Source organism: Polypterus senegalus, chromosome 4 (genome assembly GCF_016835505.1).
Source record: "Polypterus senegalus isolate Bchr_013 chromosome 4, ASM1683550v1, whole genome shotgun sequence".
Lineage (NCBI taxonomy): Eukaryota > Metazoa > Chordata > Cladistia > Polypteriformes > Polypteridae > Polypterus > Polypterus senegalus.
The window spans coordinates 56,072,096-56,096,444 of record NC_053157.1 but is presented as its reverse complement, the minus strand read 5'-3'; the positions used below and the strand labels follow the sequence as shown (position 1 = coordinate 56,096,444).

Genomic DNA, 24,349 nt, shown 5'->3' with positions numbered 1-24,349 from the left:
GGCTGACGTACATTATATGCTAAATGCACACACGCCAAGTTCAAATGAGTATCTTGAAAAATATATTTACTAAAATTTCACCGTAGATATCCCAAAATCTAAAGGTAGTAGTTTTTTCTCCAAAAATATGAATGAAGTATGAATCAATAGATATGGTATTTCATTGCTCTCTGGTGAGGATACAAATTAAGTTTTAAATATGAAAAATATGCTTTGGTGCTTCCTGTATTGTAAATGTATTTTTTTCAAGTTTATTATCTACAACAAAATTTAAAATGAAATAAAAATGAAAAAGAATTCAAGTTTACATAACTGAATGGCAAAGAAATTAAATCACATTGTTATTCAGTCATTTATTTAAGATTAATTACATTTTACACTCAGCTGTTCATAAATTTGAAAGCTGTAGTGGTTAAAATACACCCAGTGGCCACTTTAGTAGAGAATGGGAAAGATGATATATACATAAAAATCATTATTTTTTAAAATTATTATTATTATTATTATTATATACAATGGGTTAATAAAGGATAATTTAATAATAATAATTGGAGTGCTTGGTTGAGATGGTTAGAATAGTTGAAATTCAATCACTTTTACATATTTAATTGAGTTTGAGCAAAATTTACCAGCATCATACGACTGTGGCAGTTAAACAGAAATTAGCTGGGTGTCAGCTTTGACAGTCAGTTTTAAGGAGGTTATTTAAACTTGACAGAATGTTGGTTTGCAGCTTATTAACACTTATTAACCTTAAGACCAGGGATTTCTTTCTAACAAATCTAGTTTTTGTGTAGAGGAGTAAAATTAGCACAAATTACCACTTTATTTCAGAAGCATGTAACAGAAAGCAAAGCATTCATCATAAATTTCCATTAGTTGTCTGCCTCACTAGAGCACTATATGGTATTGAAAAAATATAATGCATGACAAATTAAAAACTCAGACAATGTACTTGCTAAAATGGCAAGAAAAATACTTGTAGAAATGTACTTAATATTTACTAAGCTGTATAAAAAAAAGAAAATGCAATGATTTATGTTTAAACTGTTGAATCTCTGATAAAAACAAATTAGGCCTTTTTTCAAAGAAGGAAATAAATGTATAAAATTGAAGCACTACTTTATAATTTGTAATTTACTTAATGTGTGACAATTCACTGAACTTTGAAGCATTTACTGTAGCTTAGACTGTAAGATTTTAAAATTCTTTAATTTGTACCTCACATGTTTTTGTGCATTTATTGAATAAAATATGTCTAGAGGTTACTAAATCTGATATTTTCTTTAAAGCTGTTAAAATAAAGAAAATAAGAAAAATAATATAATTTTTATGTAATATTTTAGAATTGTTAATTCACATTTTTGATTAACTTAATGTACAAACAACAAATTACATGAATGTAAAATGTATCTACGATAAAAGCTATATATGCAGTTCATGTTGCTAGGTCCCATTTCTGCTGGTTTCTCCTTCGTAGAACATAACAAGAACTTGTTTCTAGACATTTTAGTTTCATTGTTGTGCCAGAGACTGACTCTGAACCTACTAGTTTAGATGATAAGGAGGGAAGTTATCTAATTGTAGAACAATCTTCCTAAACATGCTCAGTAATTTAATTTTTTAAATTTTTGTCTATGTCTATCTAAGGTATAAAACAATACCAAGGCTCAAAATGTTTGTATATTAATACTCTTCTTAATTTATGAAAATTTCCATAATTCCTCAACAAAAAAATACATTTTTCTCCCAAATTGGGAAGGATATATTTAGTGAGCTTAGGCATTTTCCTTTTCCATTGATTGATTCATATTCAATTGACATTTTGTGACGGTTTGCATGGCGTGTCAACTGTACAGCATTCCACATAATGAAAGGGCTGTGATTCCCCACTGAGATATTCCAGAGTAGCCAAACTACAGTAATTACGAATGAGCAGTGCTGCACAATAGAGCTGAAAGATGGGGTCATTAGGGTAGGGTAGACCATAGTTTTATTAATTGTGTCCTGTCAAGTCTAGCAGAAAACAAATCGGAAAGTGAGACAGGCTGGATCTTACTGCCTAGGAAAGTAATAAACAAAAAACAGGGTAACAGGGTGTACCAAAACCTTCCTGTAGACTCATCTTGTTAAGGTCCATTCAAAGCAGCACAGGGATTCCAGAGGCTCAACATTAAGTTGTAAATCTTATGTCCCTGTTGTAAGTGCAGGTGCAGTTCCATTCCTGGCCATGGAGATGGGATTCAATTGCCACTCTTGCCAGGGATTGCTGTGCAGAGCATCAGTTGGGGAGAGTTGTAGTGAAAATTCTTTGGCAGGTGAAAGAGTGCAGGGTCACGATGGAGACAGAGAAAAAGGGAGTGAGCTTTGGAGTACCACGGATAAACAAATCCATTAGACAGTTTGGGGAAAATGTGTGCACCATTTTTTTTAACCGTTTCTGATTTTGTTACGTTGTGTCCTTTGTATGTATTTTTATGAAAAAAAAAAGTAATTTCTGGGAGGCATAAGCAAGGCATTCTCAGTGCTAAAATATATGACAGATGGTAATGGATCAACAAGATTACAACTTGTGTTAGAATCTACTACATAATAAAATACTATACTGTGTGTTTGTGTGTGTGTGTCCAGTCCCTCCAAGAAATCTGATTGGTCAGTTTGGCTGGGTATGATGACACAATACTTTAACAAAAAAGGTAAAAGTTAAAATGGAATATTTCAACAACAGCAAAATGAATAACTTGCTAACCAAAACTTGGTCACTAAATACTAATAAGGCAAAACGTCTTCAAAGACAGGAAGTATTTGCAAGAATACAAATGATGTTTTCACAACAAGTAATGAGGGACAACTTTTATAATTGCTGGTAGTCTAAAATTGGAAAGGAGGTGAGAAAGACCCCTCAAAATGACAAGAGTCTATAAAGTAGGCTTTGTTGAGAACATTTTGGCAAGAAAGGTCGAGACGCACTAGGATACCACAGAAAGGCATACGAGCAAAGCCAAAGGCACACGAAGGGCAGCAGAGGTTGAGACATGTGTGGATACCGAGCAGTGGCATGTGAAGAACACTGCAGGTACATGTGGAGCAAAAAGGATTAGCATGAATACACCTAGGAGAGGCACAAGAGCATTCCTATTTTAAAATGTATTCTACTTCATGTCTTCAATAGGTAATTCAAGCAAGTTTATTATATGATACAATTATGAAAAACATTTTCCTCAAGCTAACAGTATAAAATCAAATGTCTATAAAATCAAATTGGAATTTATTTTTGCTTAGGCAGTAAGTAAATTTAGCTATTTTAATTAAAAAAATAAGTCTAAATATATTTTTGTGGCACTGATCACCTTTCCAACTATAGGACAATTCGTTGAGCCTAGACTATTTTTAAGACTTCTAATAATTAATGAAACAGCTCTAGTTTAGTCACTGCCTAACTTGCAGTGAATGCAGTTACACATTGTACTGTATACTGGGAGAGACCGAGGCCATGTTGTGGAAGAACACTGAAAAAGCCAAATGAATGCTGAAACATAAGATTAACCTGAAGGAGAAACTCACAAAACCGAAATGTGATCCAATCAGTGATTAAGAACGGCAGTTAATAAATCAAGACATGTATCATTTAAAATATTTTAGAAATTACTCAATGGCAATGTAATTAGATCAAGATATATGTTTTTAAACAGAAATGGTTAGGTGAATTATTACTGCAGAAGATTCTGATGTGTTTCCAACTTTGAAAAGATGACCCAATTATGAACAAAAAAAAAACAACAAATAAATGGAAGCAATAGAACAAAAAAAAAAACAAGCAAATGGAAGCAATATTCGTTAATCTTACTCCAATTCCACAGATGTAGATTCCAGTCCATTTAGAAAGCCTGCATATCTAGATTTAATAAAAAAGTAAAAGAATGCACAAAAACACCAAGAGAATTATTATTAGGTCAACAAATGTTTCAATGAATTTCATCAAAACAAAGATTGCTAAAATGAAACAATGTTCTTATGTGTCTGAATATATTCTTAAAAGGAGAGGAGCATATAAATAATACAGATGGCAGTCAAATCTTGTTCTCTGTTGTTGTTTTTAAAATCAAGACAGCACACTGCAAGAACTTACAACCATCCATAGTACATTATCAAAAACATCTTAAACAACAACAGCATTCATAGTAATTTCTTAATATTTGCTATTGTAGTCTGTATGCACAGGCTATTGCAAACAACTACCACTGATATGACAGTATGACATATATATGATATGATTAACTGTTTTGCACTATCACTTCATGTACAGTAAATGTGTGTTTGAAATAATTGTTTAATAGGGTTGAGGTAAAGACAATCCCTCACTCTATATTGTGCTTTCAAGGTCGACTCCAAGTGAATTATCCATCTATCTTCCAACCTGTTGAATCCACAGGGGTCTGCTGGAGCCAATCCCAGCCAACACAGGGCGCAAGGCAGGAACCAATCCCGGGCAGGTCGCCAACCCACCGCAGGACACACACACTCACACCCATACACCAAGACCACACTAGGGACAATTTAGTATCGCCAATCCACCTAACCTGCATGTCTTTGGACTGTGGGAGGAAACCCACGCAGACACGGGGAGAACATGCAAACTCCACGCAGGGAGGACCGGGACGTGAACCCGGGTCTCCTAACTGCGAGGCAGCAGCGCTACTACTGTGTCACCATACCGCCCCCAAGTGAATTATGTGGCTACATTTTAAATTGTGAATATTTCATCTTATGGAGGAAGATATCCTCAAAAATAACTTACTAAAATACAGTTAAATTAGTAAACTACATTCATGTACAATGAAGCCCATAGTTCCAGAGGGCTACAGTATAAAAATAATCAAATTCATAATGCCTGCATTATTTTGCATGTTCTCCCTGTGTCTGCGTGGGTTTCCTCCGGGTGCTCCGGTTTCCTCCCACAGTCCAAAGACATGCAGCTTAGGTGCATTGGCGATCCTAAATTGTCCCTAGTGTATGCTTGTTGTGTGGGTATGTGTGTGCGAGCGCCCTGCGGTGGGCTGGCGCCATGCCCGGGGTTTGTTTACTGCCTTGCGCCCTGTGTTGGCTGGGATTGGCTCCAGCAGACCCCCATGACCCTGTAGTTAGGATATAGTGGGTTGGATAATGGATGGATGGATGGATAATGCCTTTCACAACTAGCATAACCTCAAAGTAACTTCCACAAGTAAAAGGCTTTCATATTAACGAGGGGGTAAGATATTCACAGATCTAAGAAATGTTATGTTACAAAAGTACTGAAAAACAGTTTTGTTCAACATTTTGCCTCAACCACGTATCACTTCTAGCATGCAGTTTAAGTAACAATTCACAGGCAAAGTGCAATATAACATTTCCTAGAAAAACAAGATTATTTAATTCTAAATACTCATGCAAATTCAAATTGCCAAAGTAAGCCAGCACAAAAAGTAAAAGCAAAAATCATGCAAGGCATCTCACATAACAGTACTTCTTAATAAAGTCAAAGCATACAGAAATAGGTTAATAATGAAATCTGCAAACACCTCTGTTCCATTAATTCTCTTGGTGAATATAAGAAGACTTTTATTGTAAGCTCTCATCGTGTTCCATTTCCATATTGGAAGCAGATAACATTCTTGGTCTATTAATATTTTCATAATTTTTTAAACCCAGTTTTCCATTACAAGGACAAAGGGAACGAGAACCCTGCAACACTGTATGCATCATATAACCAAATCCAAACCTGGATTGGACACATTCAGCTGGCATACAGAGCAGGCCAACAAAGGATCTTCTAGCTGCATGGTGGAGCAGGCATTTCTCAAGACTTCATTTTTTTTTATATAACATACTCACTTCAACTGTTTCTAAATCAAACTAAATGTTGAACCATTTCAAGGTGTAATAATGATGACCATACAGATAAAATTAGTCAATAAGAAACTCAAAATGTATAAAAAGAGGAAAATGCTTGTGGATAGTAATATAGACCGAATTCTTATCAACCATGATAAGAGTGCTACAAAGTAACACAATTGCCTTATGAAATAGGAATTCAGCAAGTCCATCCACCTACTTCTGCTTATCCGAGGTTCGGGTCGCGGGGGCAGCAGCTTGAGCAGAGAGGCCCAGACTTCCCTCTCCTCGGCCATTTCTTTTAGCTCTTCTGTGGGAATCCCAAGGCATTCCCAGGCCAGCCGGGAGACATAGTCCCTCCAGCGTGTCCTGGGTCTTCCCCGGGGCCTCCTCCCGGTTGGACGTGCCTGGAACACCTCACCAATGAGGCGTCCGGGAGGCATCCTAATCAAATGCCCGAGCCACCTCATCTGACTCCTCTCGATGCGGAGGAGCAGCGGCTCTACTCTGAGCCCCTCCGGATGACTGAGCTTTTAACCCTATTTTTAAGGGAAAGCCCAGACACCCTGCGGAGGAAACTCATTTCAGCCGCTTGTATTCGCGATCTCATTCTACCACTACTCATAGCTCATGACCATAGGTGAGGGTAGGAGCGTAGATCGACTGGTAAATTGAGAGCTTTGCCTTATGGCTCAGCTCCTTTTTCACCACGACAGACCGATGCAGAGCCCGCATCACTACGGACGCCGCACCGATCCGTCTGTCGATCTCACACTCCATTCTTCCCTCACTAATGAACAAGACCACGAGATACTTGAACTCCTCCACTTGGGGCAGGATCTCTCCCCCAACCCTAAGAGGGCACTCCACCCTTTTCCGGCTGAGGACCATGGTCTCGGATTTGAAGATGCTGATTCTCATCCCAGCCGCTTCACACTCAGCTGCGAACCGATTCAGAGGGAGCTGAAGATCACGGCCTGATGAAGCAAACAGGACAACATCATCTGCAAAAAGCAGTGACCCAATCCTGAGTCCATCAAACTGGACCCCCTCAACACCCTGGCTGCGCCTAGAAATTCTGTCCATAAAAATTATGAACAGAATCGGTGACAAAGGGCAGCCCTGGCGGAGTCCAACTCTCACTGGAAACGGGCTTGACTTGAGGAACTCTGGTCGTATCTCATCCACCCCCGGGGCCCTGCCACTAAGGAGTTTTTTGACCACCTCGATGACCTCAGCCCCAGAGATGGGGGAGCCCACCTCCGAGTCCCCAGTCTCTGCTTCCTCATTGGAAGGCATGTTAGTTAGATTGAGGAGGTCTTCGAAGTACTCCCCCCACCGACCCACAATGTCCCGAGTCAAGGTCAGCAGCGCACCATCCCCACTATATACAGTGTTGACACTGCATTGCTTCCCCCTCCTGAGACGCCGGATGGTGGACCAGAATCTCCTCGAAGCCGTCCGAAAGTCGTTCTCATGGCCTCCCCAAATTCAGGAAGTCAAGCAGCCATTTACTTAGTGAATATACACTGTAGCCTAAAGCAAATAGTTGGACAAACTGGAAACCAAGGACAGCATCCAATCTCTAAACAACCTGTGGGAATGTCCATCTCAATAAGATTAAAAGTGAGTGGGTGTGTTGTGTCCTTAATAATATTATAAGCCCTCCTGAGAGTTCTGGTGTTACAGGCGTCCTCTAGAGCAGGGAGTGCAGTTCCATTGATATTCTGCACAAATTTTGCCACCCACTGTAAAGCCTTGTGGTCTTGTGCTGTACTGTTCCCAAACTAGACTGTGATGAAGTAGGTTAGGATACTCTCAATTGTACATCTGTAGAAGTTGCTAAGGATAGTACTTGGCTTACCAAACTTCCTCAGCCTGCTCAGAAAATACAATGCTGCCAGGTTTTCCCCAACAGGTCTGTGACATGGTAGGTTCAAGTGAGACCCTCAGAGATGTTAATGCCAAGAAATTTAAATGTGGCCACTTTCTCCACCTCAGTCTCTCCAGTGTACATTGGTGGGTACTGACCTCTCTTCCTCCATGTGTTAATAATCACCTCTTTCATTTTGCTGGTGTTAAGAGACTACTGTCCTGACACCACTTCATGAGGCCAGCCACCTTAATAATACTGGTGTTATGGTGGGAAGTGCCACAGACATGGGTGAACAGTGTGTACAGCATGGGACTCAATACACATACTTGTGGGGTTCCTGTATTTATGAGTATTGTTTTGGAAATGTAGTTCCCCAGCCTGATTGACTGTGGTCTGCCTGTTAAAAAGTCCAGGACCCAGTTGTACAGAGTAAATGACATACCTAGAGTGGAGAGCTTGTTGGTGAGCTTAACTGGTATCATAATGTTAAAAGCAGAGCAATAGTCAATAAACAGCAAACAGGCACAGAGGTCCTTGTTCTCTAGGTTTGTAATAACTGTATGCAATGCTGTGCTAATTGTGTCCTCTGTTGACCTTTTTGCTTGCTTCGCTCGCCAACCCCCCGAGCCTGCGCTACGCGCCAGCCATTTGCATCTCTGTCCCTTGCATATGTGGATTTCAGTTTCACCAAACAACAAATATTTTAATGGGCAACGTGAATTAGACGATCTGCATGTCTCCGACTTAAAGTTTAAAGCCCAACAATAACTACATACTTCTGTCATATCTCCTATGTCCATACATTCTATCTCTTTTTGGTGTTCCGTTATTTCTCAGAGTAGTAATTTCCGTTTGTTAGACTTTCAAATTTTAGTTCTTTCATAATCTCTAACCTGCTCTGCATGTGTATCATGCCAACATTTTTAACATTTTTAAGATGTTCTACTTTGTCTTCTACCTTTTGTCTTTTATTTCCGACCCCGCTTGGAGCTGAGAGCACAGGAACTGTGTCTGACAATAGCATACACACAAATAAGAAATGAATGGACTGTGGGTGTGGTTGTAAACGTTGGCGGCGAGGGTGAGACTTGTCAAAATCTCTTGGCAAAAAGTCTCGCCTCGCGGGACCTGAAATTTTCTCTTGCAGGATTTGAAATTATCTCAGAAAGTCCCAGGATCTCCTTTTATAATAGAGAGATATGCAAACGGTAGGGGGTCCATCGTGATGGGTATGAATGTCTGAATGTGGCTCATAATGAATTTCTTGAAGCATTTCATCACTATAGGAGTCAATGCAACAGGCCGGTAGTCATTCAGACAGTTATCTTTGCATTTTTTTGGCAGTGGAATAATGGTGTTTGTTTTGTAAAAGGTGGGGATTGTGGCTTGCATAGCATTAAATATTTCAAGATAGACAGTTCACCATATTATTCTTTAAGATTTATCCTGCCTCCGTATAAAATGCAAAGAGTACATATATTTTTTAGAAACTAGGGGGTTTTGGTTTACCTTATATACAATTTAAAGATATAATTTTCATGGGAATTGTTACACAAGCATTATTTTCACTTTTACTGTAAAACTTTTGTAAAAACAATACTTGTACTTTATTTCCAGCCCCAGGCATGGTTAAAATTCTTTCTCGGAGGACGTATAACGCTGCTCCTGTTGTTAAGGGGAGGGCTGAATGCACGCTAAGGAGTTGCAGTAAGATAATCTGCTGGCTTATTGCTTTTTACGAGCTGCGTTTTCTGCTTGTTGCACTTTGTGTCTATCATTTCAAAGTCTGTACTGCACACACTAAGGAGAAGTGGTCCAATCATCAGCTGGCTTCCTGCTGCTGCTGGCATATCCTGCTTGTCGCTTGTCATTGTTTTAAGAGCTGGGAGCACATTCCAACAACTGCTAGGTTAGATGTCCGTGAACTTGTTTTAAATGTCTCACTGCCTTGTCTCGTGTGACGTTAAAGTGTCTCTCGTGGGATGTCCAATTGCAATCTATTGTTTAAGAACCCCGCGAGAAGCTCCATGGCCAATATCTTTCATCTCGCGGGTCTTTTAAGTGTCTTCCGAGAAGATCACGTCTCGTCTAGTCTACCTGGTCTCCCTTTCACCAAGATTTTTTTTAATAGAGAGATAATTTAGCTACTTTTTTACTCAGTTTACTGAATTTTTAAGTGTAGGGTGATCTATTTACAAACTCATTTGAAAATACTAGAAGAACAATGTCACATGGTAAATAAGCTGCAATGACTGACACTTTATTCCTTATCTGCCACATTGAATTAGATAACTAAGTAGTCAATATTCTTTTAAACATCACCATATCCTTAAGCAGCACTAGGAAAACTAGCTTCTCTCACCTTTACTAAAGTGTAAACTAAGCAATTACAATGTCATTAATATAACCCAAGGAATCTAGTCCCTGTTTTGAATGATAATTAGTGTTTATTAACAACATGTATGCATGGAAACAAAAACATTTACTAGTTTTTTATTATATGCCCATTATTATTTATTTATTTATGGGACTGCTATCATTATGGGAATAATCCTCTTCTTGGGTCCCAGTACAATATTGATTTTCTTATCTGGGTCGTTCAGATTAAAAAGTTTAAGAACCCCTGTACTAAACTACAGATGAGAGCTTGGGATACAGGTTTCTTAAATCACCTGGTTACAAAAACATGCATCTAACTTTAATAATGATGTACTGTACATTAAATAAGGCACTCGATTCATCTTTAAGTGTTTTCAGTCCAGCCAAGTGTCCCTGGACATTAAATAAATCCAAGTCAAATCTTAACTGGATCCAGACAGAAGAGAACAAATATATAAATCAAAAGGATAAAGGAACAAATTCAGATTATTTTAAATACCAAATAACATGAAATGTACAGTTTGGATAAACACTGCACATTGTTTAATTCTAAGAAAACTAAATTCTTTTGTTCTTGTACCAAAATGTTTTATTTCATGGCAGCATGAACAATGTACAGTAGTATTGCTCTGATATCCTATTTCTTTTGTAAGTTTCCTGTTTACTTTCCTCTAAAACCAGAAAGTCCTTGCAAAACTAACCAGTACCTCAACACTTTGTACATGCATATCATGAGATCCTGAGTGTTTGATGCACTGTACAACATTCATAATGGCCCAATTCTGGGAATATTAACATTATTTTTTTCTTAAGGGTGCATGCTGGAAAGTCTCTTGAAGCAAATTGGAGGCATTTCTTTGATCCCCAAGACCAACATTTTACCCTAACTGTGGCCACTGTGCTGCTTACATGTTGTCTTCACTTGACAAGTCAGCCCTAGAATTTATTTTCTATGTTCTTTTTGTGTTTTAGACTTCTACCATCTGCAAACAGTTTTATTTAATTTTGGTTTATTTTTATCTACTGTTCTTGTTTTTGCCTGTAATAATGTCTGTAATAATAGAAGTAGTAGTAGTAGTACTGTCCCAAAACTTTTACAAGATGGAGGCTCATTTTATCTGCATATTGAATCCCTTTGTCTGTCTCTCAGCCTCTTATTTACTGTTTAGCAGAAGTTAAAAGGAGCTTTGGAGAAAACTTCAGTGGTAGGACCTTATTGATTTTTTTAATTACTACTCTTGTTTATTATTTTTGGATCTGATAAAAGATTCTTTGACTGCTTCTGGCATTATAACCAATACCTGTTTTTGAATACACCCTGCAAAACCCTTTATTGTCTTTTACTTTTCTAGTCATTTACCGTTTCTGCCTTTTGGTTATCTCTGCCTTCATAACAATTTCCATTCAGTTTAATGATTCTGCTGGCCAGGTTGTTTATGTCTCTGCATGTTATAGTTTAATAAAGTTTAATAAAGTTGCCTTTAAATAACCCCATTAGCAGATCTACTTAGCAAAGTGGGAGAGAATACATAACAGTGAATATTAAAACAGGAATTTCAAGTATGGCAAATATTTCTTGGCTTGTAGAATAAAATGTTAAATAAACTCTGATTATTTGATTTAGCCTCATTGTAAGCAAAAAGACACTGCAGTTCATAAAGGTAATACAGACAAAAGAATTCATGCGATCTGCAGACTTGATAAAGCCATGTAAGCATACTAAGAATACAATACTATGCACTGAAACCCAGGCTGTGTACTATACTATATAACCAACAAAGCGTGGTTAAATTACTTAGTTAAGGTTGCTAGGGAATCTTCAAATGACAGGCTTTAAAAAGTAAATATATATATAAATACATAAGCTGTTCACATTCTTTATGTAAGGTTTAAGTTAGTACATGTCAACAATCACTTTAAAAAAACCACACTCTTCTTTCAAACATACACTACAAATGACTTGCACACAGAAACCACTATGCCCCAGTTCATCAATCACACAAACAAATGTCTCGGTAAAGCACCTCTTTACTCTTCTCATCAATGATAAGAAAGACAAAAGACTATAGTGAAGACTGACTAATTCTTACTTAGAAGTTTCAGCTGCTTCCCTCAGTTCTTCATCCAGTCTGCAGGAAAAGGTTAGTTGAAAAGAAGAAAAGAAGAAGCAAGCATAGAGTGAGAAAGAAAGCAAAGCAGGGTAAGCTACATGCTTTACCACTGTAAACACATTTTTGTCATCTTATTTCACATTTACAAAATGAATGCCTTCATTGGTTTTTGAAATATACACACATGGGATCTCATCATGCGCATGAGAAAGAATGCCATACAGCTTTGCTTAGGCAAGAGCAAGAGCAAATGCTTTGGTTTAAAAGCTAGTGCAGCAAGAAAGGCAGAGCTCAACAGTGTTTGTGCCCTTGCGGCGGCATTAACCGTTGAGCTATGCCGTGAGAAAATATACTTGAGTTTAGCAATACTGCTCAAAATAGCTCTACACTTTAACAGGCTGTTGTTATTTACCTCAAACATTCATATCTTTTAATACCCCTTTCTTCTTCAAACCTTGTAGAGAAAATGCAACATGTGAAAATCAGGCATCTCCATATCCATAAACAGCAGTACAACTAGAACTAAAGGTGACTTTTTAAGGTTAAGAAGTGAAAAGCTGTGAAATACTGAGTTCCCTGATGAACTTAAAGTTTTTTGCTTATTGACATCAGTTTTGATACACCATACTATTTTTCACTTTTGTTAAGGAAGATAAATCTTTGCACAGATTCATTCAACAATGAAAACCGCTTCTGCATACCTTAAAACATAACCTGCTCCTTCCAGCAGGTTTGTGAAGAGGGGAATAATCATGCTGGAACAGAAAAGGGCCTTCCCCAAATTGTTCCCACAAAGGTGGATGCATGCAATTGTCTAAAATATCTTGGTATGCTGTGGCTTTCATTAACAGTACCCAGGCTGCCTAGCCCAAACCCTGAGAAACAGCTCCAGACCATTATGTCTCCAATAAATTTTACAACATGCACTATTCAGTCCAGAAGGTAGTGTTCTTCTGTAATCTGCCAAACTCGATTCGTCCATCAGATTGCCAGGTTTTAAAGTGAACACATGTCCAATGCTCTGGAGTCCAATGGGAGTGTGCTTTACACTATTGCAGTCGACACTTAGCATTGTTCTAAGTATTTTTAGGCTCATGTGCGGCTATTTGTCCAGATAAACACATTTTTATGAAACTTCCAACAGACAGTTGTTCATGTTGCTTCCAGAGACAGTTTGTACCTCTGTTGTGAGTGATGAAAGAGAGGATAAGTAATTTTCATGCACTATGCACTTCAGCACTTGCCGGCCCTGCTGTGTGAGTCTGTGTGGTTTAACACTTCAAGGCTAATCTGTTGTTGCTCTTAGACATCTCCGCTTCACCATAACAGCACATTTAAAGTCACTAGGCTTTTCAGAATGACTCCTTCCTTCTACTGCCGATGTTTGTTAATGGAGATTGCATGGCTACAGTATGTGCTTTATTTTAAACACCTGCTAACAATGTGTGTGGCTCAAACACTTGAACTTAAATTGGAGGGGTGACCAGTTACTTTGGCCATATAGTGAATACTGTATATAATAAGATACAAATGTCCACAGGTGGGAACAGAGCTAGCTTTTTGAATTTTTATCAAAGCTCCAGAGTAACCCAAAATTACTGCTGGTCCAGTACTACCATGTTAGACTGTCTGTTATTTTTACTTGATTTGAAGGCAATGGAAAGTTGCTTTGATTCAAGTAACAACTGTTTTAAACAATTCCTTAGTAATAAATGTATTTCTTAATTTGTATTCATAAGCAAACACAGCCACTCTTTCATTTCTAGAACTTAATGGTTAAAATTCAGCCAATGCCTAGAAAACATGTGCAGCATTTACTCAAAAAACTTTTCCTTACATTAAATGAGATATGATTTGTGTGTACTTACTTCATTATGCTGTCCGGAATGTGTACATACTCCATTGGGATCAGTTCCGCAAGTTCAGCCAAGCTATTGACATACTTTATTTTGCTGCTAAACTTAGAGCTAAAACACAAAAAGAGTAATGGAGCAAAATTAAAGAACTTTATCTGCAATGCAGCTGTTGGGACTAATTATATAAATCACAACAGGATTGAGGAATGAAAGATGCTTTACTCAAACTGAGTTAAGATAATCAAAAGAATACCTGCTGGGTCGTTTGAGAATGTGCTGATTGCCTGCTTATTTATGTAGTTTAGTCAGAGGAAAATAGAATTGTTTCAATAACTCCTTAAATATAATTTAAAAAGCTAAACTTGGCTTAAATGCATAAATACGTGAAAGCATGCTACAAAATAATTCCTTGGTACCTGATAAAGGGTCTGGTAATAGCCAGAATCGTTCTGATGAACCAGGAGGGATGAACAATAATAAATGATTTCAAGTTCTTTCTTAACCTAAACAATGAGAAAACAAAATGAAACATATTAGAATTTAGTTTTGTTTCGGGGAATATAATAATAATACATTTATTTTTGGAATTTTTTTTCCTCACACTGCAATATATAAAATGCTTACTTATCAAAAAAATCTTGAACATTAAGATGTCACCAAGGACATATGTGGGTTAATGCATTATGCTTCTAAGGCTCATTTAATCAGTTAAATCAATATCTGCTGCATATTAAAAAAAAATAATACAACTAACTAAACCAGTACTGTAATTGGATTTTGCTTCATAGAAATGTGAAACAATAGCCAACAGCAACATTCTACAGTCTGCTTATCACAGTTACTCAGGAAAAATGAAGTAAAACATGGTGTGTTCTTCACATAACCGGTTCTGCAGTGACTGTATCTGAAAGTGAAATTACCTCTAGGGTAGACACAATATATGATTATGATAGCATAAATATGATGTATTGTATTGTTAATAGAAAATAGCAAGGTATAACTATTGGAATTAAAAATCAAAATACTGCTGTAGAATATAGAATTGCTAAATGCACAAATTATTAACTTTATTATGATTAGTCATAAACAGTAACAATTTCTTAATCCTCGTCAGGGATGCATTCATGCACATTGGGTCATGCTTGGTTAATCAGAATCAGAAAAACTATCAATCCTGAAGGAAATTACTTTTGTTACAACTGTACAGATAGACAAAGGCGCAAGTAACATGAAGAGCAAATATAATAAGCATATAATTATTGTCACTTTTACTTTAAAACTTAAATAAAAATAAAATCTGGAATTAACTTTTCTGATATTTTTATATGGTTTTCCACTGTTAAATTTTCGTCTACTGTTATCGCTTTCTTTAACTCTGATTTGTCTATTTCTTCTGGAAGCCCAAATTGCTGCATCGTTAAATCTTCTGCTTCTAACATTTTTTTGATGATCAAAAGAGCCATTTGTTCATTCGAAATTTCGGATAATGTTTCTTGAAACGCTTCTCATAATGTGAAAGCATCAATTTCACCTGTCATAATTAAGTACACGAAGAAGTGTCTTAATTTGTCAGGCATCATTACAGAAGCGGCATCAGACATTATTTCAAACATATAGTCATCCAATTTACATAGCCTAGCTGCTTGTGTTGCTTCTTCAAGTGTACTGTACTTATTTCCATCTATAGTTGGAACATCTTTATATGACATTGCTCCTTTCGATTCACGTAACCTTTCGATTCACGTAACAACAATTTGAAATGAAATCATTCAATATCTTTTGGTGATACAATATTTAATCGAACAAGACTTTTGCAATTAATTTTTCTTGGATGCCACACTCATTTCTGCAATATGTAATGTTGAGGAATTTGTGCATACGTACAGTGGGATGCAAAAGTTTGGGCAACCTTGTTAATAGTCATTATTTTCCTGTATAAATCGTTGGTTGTTATGATAAAAAATGTCAGTTAAATATATCATATAGGAGACACACACAGTGATATTTGAGAAGTGAAATGAAGTTTATTGGATGTACAGAAAGTGTGCAATAATTGTTCAAACAAAATCAGGCAGGTGCATAAATTTGGGCACCACAAAAAGAAATGAAATCAATATTTAGTAGATCCGCCTTTTGCAGAAATTACAGCCTCTAAACGCTTCCTGTAGGTTCCAATGAGAGTCTGGATTGTGGTTGAAGGTATTTTGGACCATTCCTCTTTACAAAACATCTCTAGTTCATTCAGGTTTGATGGCTTCCGAACATGGACAGCTCTCTTTAACTCACACCACAGATTTTCAATTATATTCAGGTCTGGGGACTGAGATGGCCATTCCAGAACGTTGTACTTGTTCCTCTGCATGAATGCCTTAGTGGATTTTGAGCAGTGTTTGGTCGTTGTCTTGTTGAAAGATCCAGCCCTGTTGCAGCTTCAGCTTTGTCACTGATTCCTGGACATTAGTCTCCAGAATCTGCCGATACTGAGTGGAATATTTTTATCGTAACAACCACATTTATACAGGAAAATAATGACTATTAACAAGGTTGCCCAAACTTTTGCATCCCACTGTATATGCTTTTGCATTTATGTCTGTTTTATTAAGTTCAAAATAAGGCAATAATTTTGTATTTCTATTTTTTGTTACCTCTGAGGCTTCTGCTTCTTCGCCCTCTTTAAATTGAATTGGTAATAATTCAACAGAAAGACTTTGACCGTGCATTGGCAATTCCATTAAATGCCACCCGCTTCCATTGCACTGACATACTAAATATCTAAATATGCTTGAACTTCGTCCTGAGACTGTTCTTTCGATAAAGTTACGCATACTCTATCGTGCCCTTTATGAATGTACTTGTACATGTAATTAACACTCATAACTGATGCACAATACTCAAAATTAATATGACAATCAAATCATTTAAGCAAATGCGGGTTATATGGTACAATCACTGAATTACTGAGCATCACAATTTTACCATCTTTCTTTCTGTGGTGTGTTTTTCTTTTTATTTTAATTTTATTGTAAACATTCCATACAAATAGATCAATTTTTACAAAAAGAAAAATAGGATGAAAACATATTAACCCCCACCCCTAAGAAAGAGAGCATGGCCAACGGAGTAAACCTTAAAGCTTGTAAACATACCTAAATTGATTAGTTTAAAAGGGCAATAGAGATGAATGAAAAAAAAAAATGCAGAAAGAATTTCTTTGTTGGTGCTTTAAGAGCTTATTCTAAAATATTATTGATTAGATCCTGCCAGGTTTTGAAAAAATTCTGTACCGATCCTCTAACTGAGAATTAGATTTTTTCCAATTTCAAATAGTATAAAACATCGGTTTTGAAAAAATTCTGTACCGATCCTCTAACTGAGAATTAGATTTTTTCCAATTTCAAATAGTATAAAACATCGGTTTTCCACTGACTTAAAAGAGGAGAGTTAGGATTCTTCCAGTTTAGCAAAATAAGTCTAAGTGCCAATAGTGTAGTGAAGGCAATCACAGTTTGTTTGTCCTTCTCCACTTTAAGCAAATCTGGAAGAACACCAAACACAGCTGTTAATGGGTTAGTTGGGATTGTGACACCAAGGCTGTCTGAAAAGGCACTTAAAATTTTGATCCATAAAGATGGTAATTTGGTGTAGTCCCAAAACATGTGACCCAGTGAAGCTGGGACTTGATTGCAGTGTTTAACAAAGTTCAGAATTTGAAGACAGTGAAAGAAATGTGTAGCTGGAAAGTTAAATTTGGATTGTAATTTTTCATAGGATGCAAAGATGTTGTCTATATAAAGATCTCTAAGCAATTTAATCCCAAATCTTCTCCAGATATTAAAAACTGCATATGTTTACGAAGGTTGAAAGAGGTGGTTCTCTTGCAGTGGTGCCACAGATAAAAGATTCTACATCTTAAAATGCTTCCTACACTGGTTCCATATTCTGAGTGAGTGAAGCACAATTGGGTTATTATTAGTATATTGGCGATAACTTACATTTGTTGGGGCACAGAGCAGGTAATATAAAGAAGTACCGCAGGATTTTACTTCTATTGCAGACCAAGCCTGTGTATGTTCATCTATTCATGTCCAGGTTTGTATAGCTTGTATGTTTGCTGCCCAGTATAAATCTGAAAGTTAGGTAGAGCCATGCCACCTTCTGCCTTAGGTCTTTGTAGGGTCGCTCTTTGGATATGTGGATGTTTTGAGTTCCAAATAAATGAAGTTATTGTTGAATCTAATTGCTTAAAAATTGACTTATTAATGTATATTGGAATGTTCTGAAATAAAAAAAGAAGCTTAGGAAGAATATTCATCTAAACAACGGTAATTCTTCCAGCTAGAATGAGATGAAGAGTTGACATCTATGTAAGTCTTACTTAATTTTTTCCATACAGACAGCGAAATTTTGCTGATAAAGAGCTTTATGTTTACTTGTGATGTTTATCCCTAGGTATTTATACTGATCTGCAATGATTAAAGGTAGGGTGTTCAATCTAATATTATATGCTTGAGAATTCACTGGAAAGAGTACACTTTTATTCAAATTAATTCTGAGACCAGAGATCTTTTGAAATTCTGTGAGTGCTGTTAAGACTGCAGGCACATAATTTTTTGTCTGATATATATACAGTATTACATTAAACAAGCGTTGAATATTGGAAGATAAGTGTTGACCCTTGATAAATCCAGTTTGATCTTGTGATATTATTGAAGCCAGCATTCTCTCCATCCTTCTAGCTATGATTTTTGAGAGTATTTTAACATCATTATTCAAAAGTGAAATTGGTCTGTGTGATGCACATTGTAATAAGTTCTTATTTTGTTTAGGAAAGACAGTGATTAATGCTTGGCAAAAAGTTTGAGGTAGAATTTGATTGTCTTTAGCTTCTGTAAATGTTGATAATAAGAGGGGAACTAGCTGAGTGGAGAATTTCTTATACAATTCTACAGGGTAGCCATTAGGGCCTGCTGCTTTCCCGCTTTGAAGTGACTTTATAGCATCTAGTAATTCTGATAGAGCCAAAGGTTTATCCAGTTCCTCTGCACTAAAAGTATCTATTTGTGGTATCTGTAATGTATCCAGAAATGCATTAGATTGTGTGTTGTCTTCTTTAAACTCAGTAGAATATAAGGATTTATAGTAGTCTCTAAATGTGTACATTACATTTTTATGGTCAATGATTTCATCTCCGTTCGTGTTGGTGATTGCTGGAATTGCATTGCGAACTTCTTGCTTATGGATCTGTTGAGCTAAAAGCTTATTAGGTTTCTCTCCGTGTTCATAGTGATGATGTCTTGATTTATAAATTAGTTGTTCAGTTTCTTTAGTTGTCAAGAGGTTGAGTTCTGAATGCAGAGCCTGCCTTTTCCTATGTAGAGCCTTGCTTGGACGCCTGGCATGTTCTTCATCTGTTTTAGTAATTGTGCTTAGCTCTGATACTTTCTTGGTTTCTAATTTATTCCTGTGGAAAAGATATGAAATAATCTGTCCTCTTAAGAAGGCCTTTAGAGTTTCCCAGAGTATTCCTGCAGACACCTCTGAGGATCTATTTGTCTCTTGGAAGAAGCTGGTTTGTTTGGATATAAATTCTGTACAGTTCTCATCTGCTAATAGAACCGGGTTAAGACGCCATCTTCGAGATGAGTGTGTGGGGCCTAATGATTTTAGCTCCAAGATTAGAGGGGCATGGTCAGAAATAACAATAGCGTCGTACTTGCAAGATTTAATCGTAGGCAAGAAATTATTATCTATAAATTCTTGAGTAACAATGTTGTACTGGTGAGTAGAACGAATATGTTCTTGAGTTTGGGTTTTGAAACCTCCAGGGGTTTGATAAGCTGTGGTCAGTTACAAACTGTATAATTGTCTTAGCTGTGTTAGATGTCATCCCCCCTGTGACAGGAGTCCTATCTAAGAGTGGGTTTAAAACACAATGAAAGTCCCCAGCCATTATAATTTTATGAGTGTTCACATTGGGAATAGATGCAAATATATTTTGCTTGGATTCCTTATCATCGACATTAGGTGCATAAACATTTAACAAAATCACTTTACAATTAAATAAGTTGCCCATGACAATCACATACAGTGGAATCTCGGTTCACGACCATAATTCATTCCAAAACTCTGGTCGTAAACAAATTTGGTCGTGAACCGAAGTAATTTCCCCCATAGGATTGTATGTAAATACAATTAATCCGTTCCAGACGGTATGAACTGTATGTAAATATATTTGTTTTAAAGATTTTTAAGCACAAATATAGTTAATTACACCATAGAATGCACAGCCTTAATAGTAAACTAAATATAAAAACACTGAATAACACTGAGAAAACCTTGAACAACAGAGAAAACTAACACTGCACGAGTTCACGCTGCACCTCTATAAACCGCCGCTAAAAACACTTTTTTAAATGAGTTTTAAGCACAGGAAAAAATTAACATTTGAAAAATCCGTAATTTAATAAACCACCAAGAAAAGTAACATTGCAACAATACACGCAACAAACCGATCGTTGTAAACAGAAGTGAAGTGGAGGTTAAAATCCAATAGAAAAATACAATGGTTAAAACAATGTTCGGATCTGTCTCTTTAAAAACAAGCCTTATGTGTCCAGCCTTCTCCCTCTCTCTCTCGTGGGTGTATGTGTGTGTCTCTCTCACTCTCTCGTTGCACAGGGGTGTATGTGTGTGTCTCTCTCACTCTCTCGTTGCACAGGGAATGCACAGGGAGAGACTGAACACGTGCCGAAATCATCGGCACTCACAAACCAAAAGGGAAACTTGCTTGTTCCTATAACGAGTTTGTGGTCGTGAACAGATGCAAAAGTTTGGCAAACTTTTTGGTCGTAAACCGATTTGTACGTGTTCTGAGACATTCGTGAACCGAGGTTCCACTGTAACTCACTTCAGGATCAGATACTACATCTGATGCTACAAATAAGACTGTTCTATGTATGAAAATTCCTACTCCTCTAGTTTTCTTTGTAAAGCTAGAATAGAACATTTGGCCAGTCCAGTCTTTTTGCAGCCGGAACTGTGGGTCTCCTGTAAAAATACTATTTTAGCATTAAAACCTTTTAGGTGAGAGAATACTTTTTTCCTCTTTAATTCGTGATTCAGGCCTTTAACATTCCAGCTCACAAAGTTAACTGTCCCATCATGGAGACATTGATTCTGAATTTTGATGTCATTTTATAGTGTTAACTGGAAGTGAGATGGCTTTAACCTTAATTTCCAATTTCCCCACGAGCTATTGCCATGCAGCTAATTGTTACATTGATAGTTGTAATTATAAGGGTTAAAAGGATAGATTAGATATAACCTGCTCTCTTTCTCTCCACCCTTATTCCCCCTACCCCCCCATTTTGCCTCCCCACGTAAGGCTGTACCCCACTTCACAGAGTCCCGGTCCTCTGACATACCTAGAGACAGAGCACGTCCAAAACAAAACAAGCCCCCCAGCAGCGGCGTTTGAGGATTAAAAGTAGAGATATCTATTGCCAATAAAGTCTAAATACTATATGCCTAAATATAATCATTAACAAACTACAAGCATAAAATATAATCTTCAGCAATCTTAAAGTATTAAGATAATAAAACCCAGGGAATGGTGTTAAAAAGTAGTCCAGGATAAGCATAGTAAATCCAAATGCAATAATAACAGTAACAATAAACAAAGGTTATGATGTTAGTTAAAGAGTCTCCTTTAGGGCAGTAAAAAAAAATTATTTCTTCCACATACATGTAAGAAAAACAAACAGAAAGCGTCCGAGTAATGAAAAGGATGTATAATTATAATACCCGTATCATTACAAGTGGATCAGACAGCAGGTTATATATCCTTGCCATGCCATAACGGGATGCGACTCACTATTGTGTCTCAGAATAGTGTCGGGATCAGCTTCCTTAATTCCTTTTCAGCTTCCTCCTTGCTGGAGAATACATGGTATTGGCCTTGAAAATCCACTTTCAGTTTGGCAGGATACAAGAGGCTGTATTTGATATTGGCTTGCCGTATCCGCTGTTTATTGTTGTAGTAGGCTGTACGTTTAGCAGCTGTTGTAGGAGAGAAATCCAGGGAAATACAAATGTGGTTATTTTCAAAAATAATCTCTTGCTTGTTTCTGAGAAGTGCCATCACATTTAGCTTACATAGTAATCTCTCGAAGCGGACAATAAAAGACCTAGGTCTAAAGGTATTTGGTTTGCATATGCGATAAGCTGCTGCTATCTCGGTATCTGATTTAAATTCTTCTCCAATTATTTTAGAAAATAGTTCAACTGCGAATTTCACTGGGTTTGGACTTTCACGATTCTCAGGTAGACCTTTGATTCTAATATTATTCCTTCTGCATCCATCTTCCAGAGTCGCAAGTCTGTCTCCAAGTTTCTTGCGTTCAGAATTCGCAGCTGTAGCTTTTCCATCGGCGTTAGATGCCAATTGTTCTGCTGTTTCAATTCGGGCTGTGAATGTCTGCTTAATGTCATCCAGCCAATCGGCAAGTTTCTTCAGTTTAGACGTATTTTCTTGGATGTCTTCCTCAATTTTCCCCAGCATACCTTTAAAGGTCGCTTCAAAACGATTGTATAGACACATTTCCAGGTCTTCATTATCTTTCTTCATATGTTTCTGAATGTCTTTCTTAAGCTCACTTATGGCCGTCGCCGATGTTGTGATCATTTCCTTCAGTTTCGAGAAATCGTTTCGGCTTCGTGCTGCGCAGGTGGAGTGGCAACCCCTGTTACAGCCAATGTTTCGGGCACGTGAGGAATGAACGAAAGCACGGACGGCAAGGCCATTTCTGGCTTCAAGTGATCTACTGGAACTTGCACCTTCGCTCCCATTTTCACCACTTGCACCTTCGCTCCCATTTTCACTCCCGTTTTTGCTCTCGACAGGATAATTTGCAGTGGAGCGGATCCTGGGAAGTCTGTGCATTCGCCTGCCTGTTCCTTCTTGTTACTCATGTTTATATATTGTAGTGGAAACCCCTTGGGTCGGGTAAATACAGGATACCTCAAAATAATAAGAAATAAGTGAAAAAAATAAAGCCGCTGCTAACGGACATCCATCTCCCATAATGGACGAGATCAACTCGTGTGTTGTTTGTGATGATTATCTCTTTGGCGATAATCAGGAAAGCCAGCCTTAGTCATATCTGTTGTTTGAATGAACGCTGTTGGAAATTTCTTTAAACACTTTTTTTCTTTTGAGTCCCAGCATATTGAATCTTTTAAATGAGATCCGTGAGACATGTTTAATGACTTTGTACCATAATTCAGGATAAGTTTCTCTGTTTGTAATTTCAGCACAGACAAAGTGAACTACATCATCAGCAATTAATAATTTATTTTGCAAAGTAACCAACAAATGCATGTGAGGCAAACTCCGTTTTTGAAATTCAATCGTGTAAATGTATGCTCTTATTTGACCGAACACCGTTTCGAGTTCATTCAATAAAAATAAGACTTTCTGATAAAAACAATCGACTTATGAAAGTGGGAATATCCAGAGCCGATGTAGCCGGTAGCATTGTTCTCAAGAATCTACGGATTTCTGGTCATTGTGGATTGCACATCATTGTAATAAATAAATCTGGCTGACCGATAGTTCGGGATATTGCCATTGCATCATGATATAACTGTTGCAATGCTCTTGGAATACCTTGATATGATGATGGCAATATTACTGCCTTACCTATTGTGAATTTGTCTGAACTATTGATATTTGAATTTTGAACGTGATCAATTAGACCTTGCATATGTCTCATTCTAAGTTTTGCTTGATTAGATTTAATAAAGAAGAGATGATTAGCTTCGACCTTTAGATACGAATTAATAATGTAACTGAGCGGTTAGATGATCGTGTTCTTGTTTGAAAAAAGTTGTAAGTAGGGCGTGCCAACAACTGAGAGGTTAGATGACTGTGGTCTTGTTCGAAAATGTTCGTAGGTATGGTGTGAATTGCTTCCAAAGGATGTCAGTATGATGTGACTTGACAGTGTCGCGGGACATGGAAGTGTCTCTCTGACTCTCTTCTAATCTGTCTCCCTTCAAAAGATCACGCCTTGTTTCAAGTTTTTTTTTTTTAAAATATAGATGTATTGGCGATTCTAAATTGGCCCTAGTGTGTGCTTGGTGTGTGGGTGTGTTTGTGTGTGTCCTGCGATGGGTTGGCACCCTGCCCAGGATTCGTTCCTGCATTGTGCCCTGTGTTGGCTGGGATTGGCTCCAGCAGACCCCCGTGACCG

At 37.2% G+C, this 24,349-nt stretch overlaps 1 protein-coding gene across 17 annotated transcripts in view; it reads right to left on the bottom strand.

Moving 5' to 3' along the window:
* Window positions 1-24,349, bottom strand: part of LOC120527354 (protein prune homolog 2-like) — a 156,283-nt gene that overhangs the window by 6,660 nt on the left and 125,274 nt on the right. For 5 of the 17 annotated variants that reach the window (XM_039750664.1, XM_039750665.1, XM_039750662.1 and 2 more), the window contains exons 7-11: window positions 14,513-14,599; window positions 14,109-14,207; window positions 12,653-12,694; window positions 12,220-12,258; window positions 3,848-3,895 (exon numbers count right to left, since the gene is read on the bottom strand). In XM_039750664.1, the coding sequence (XP_039606598.1) occupies window positions 3,848-3,895; window positions 12,220-12,258; window positions 12,653-12,694; window positions 14,109-14,207; window positions 14,513-14,599 (315 nt within the window). The remainder of the gene's footprint in view (window positions 1-3,847; window positions 3,896-12,219; window positions 12,259-12,652; window positions 12,695-14,108; window positions 14,208-14,512; window positions 14,600-24,349) is intronic. The other 12 variants (XM_039750669.1, XM_039750670.1, XM_039750666.1 and 9 more) reach the window with 6 other exon arrangements.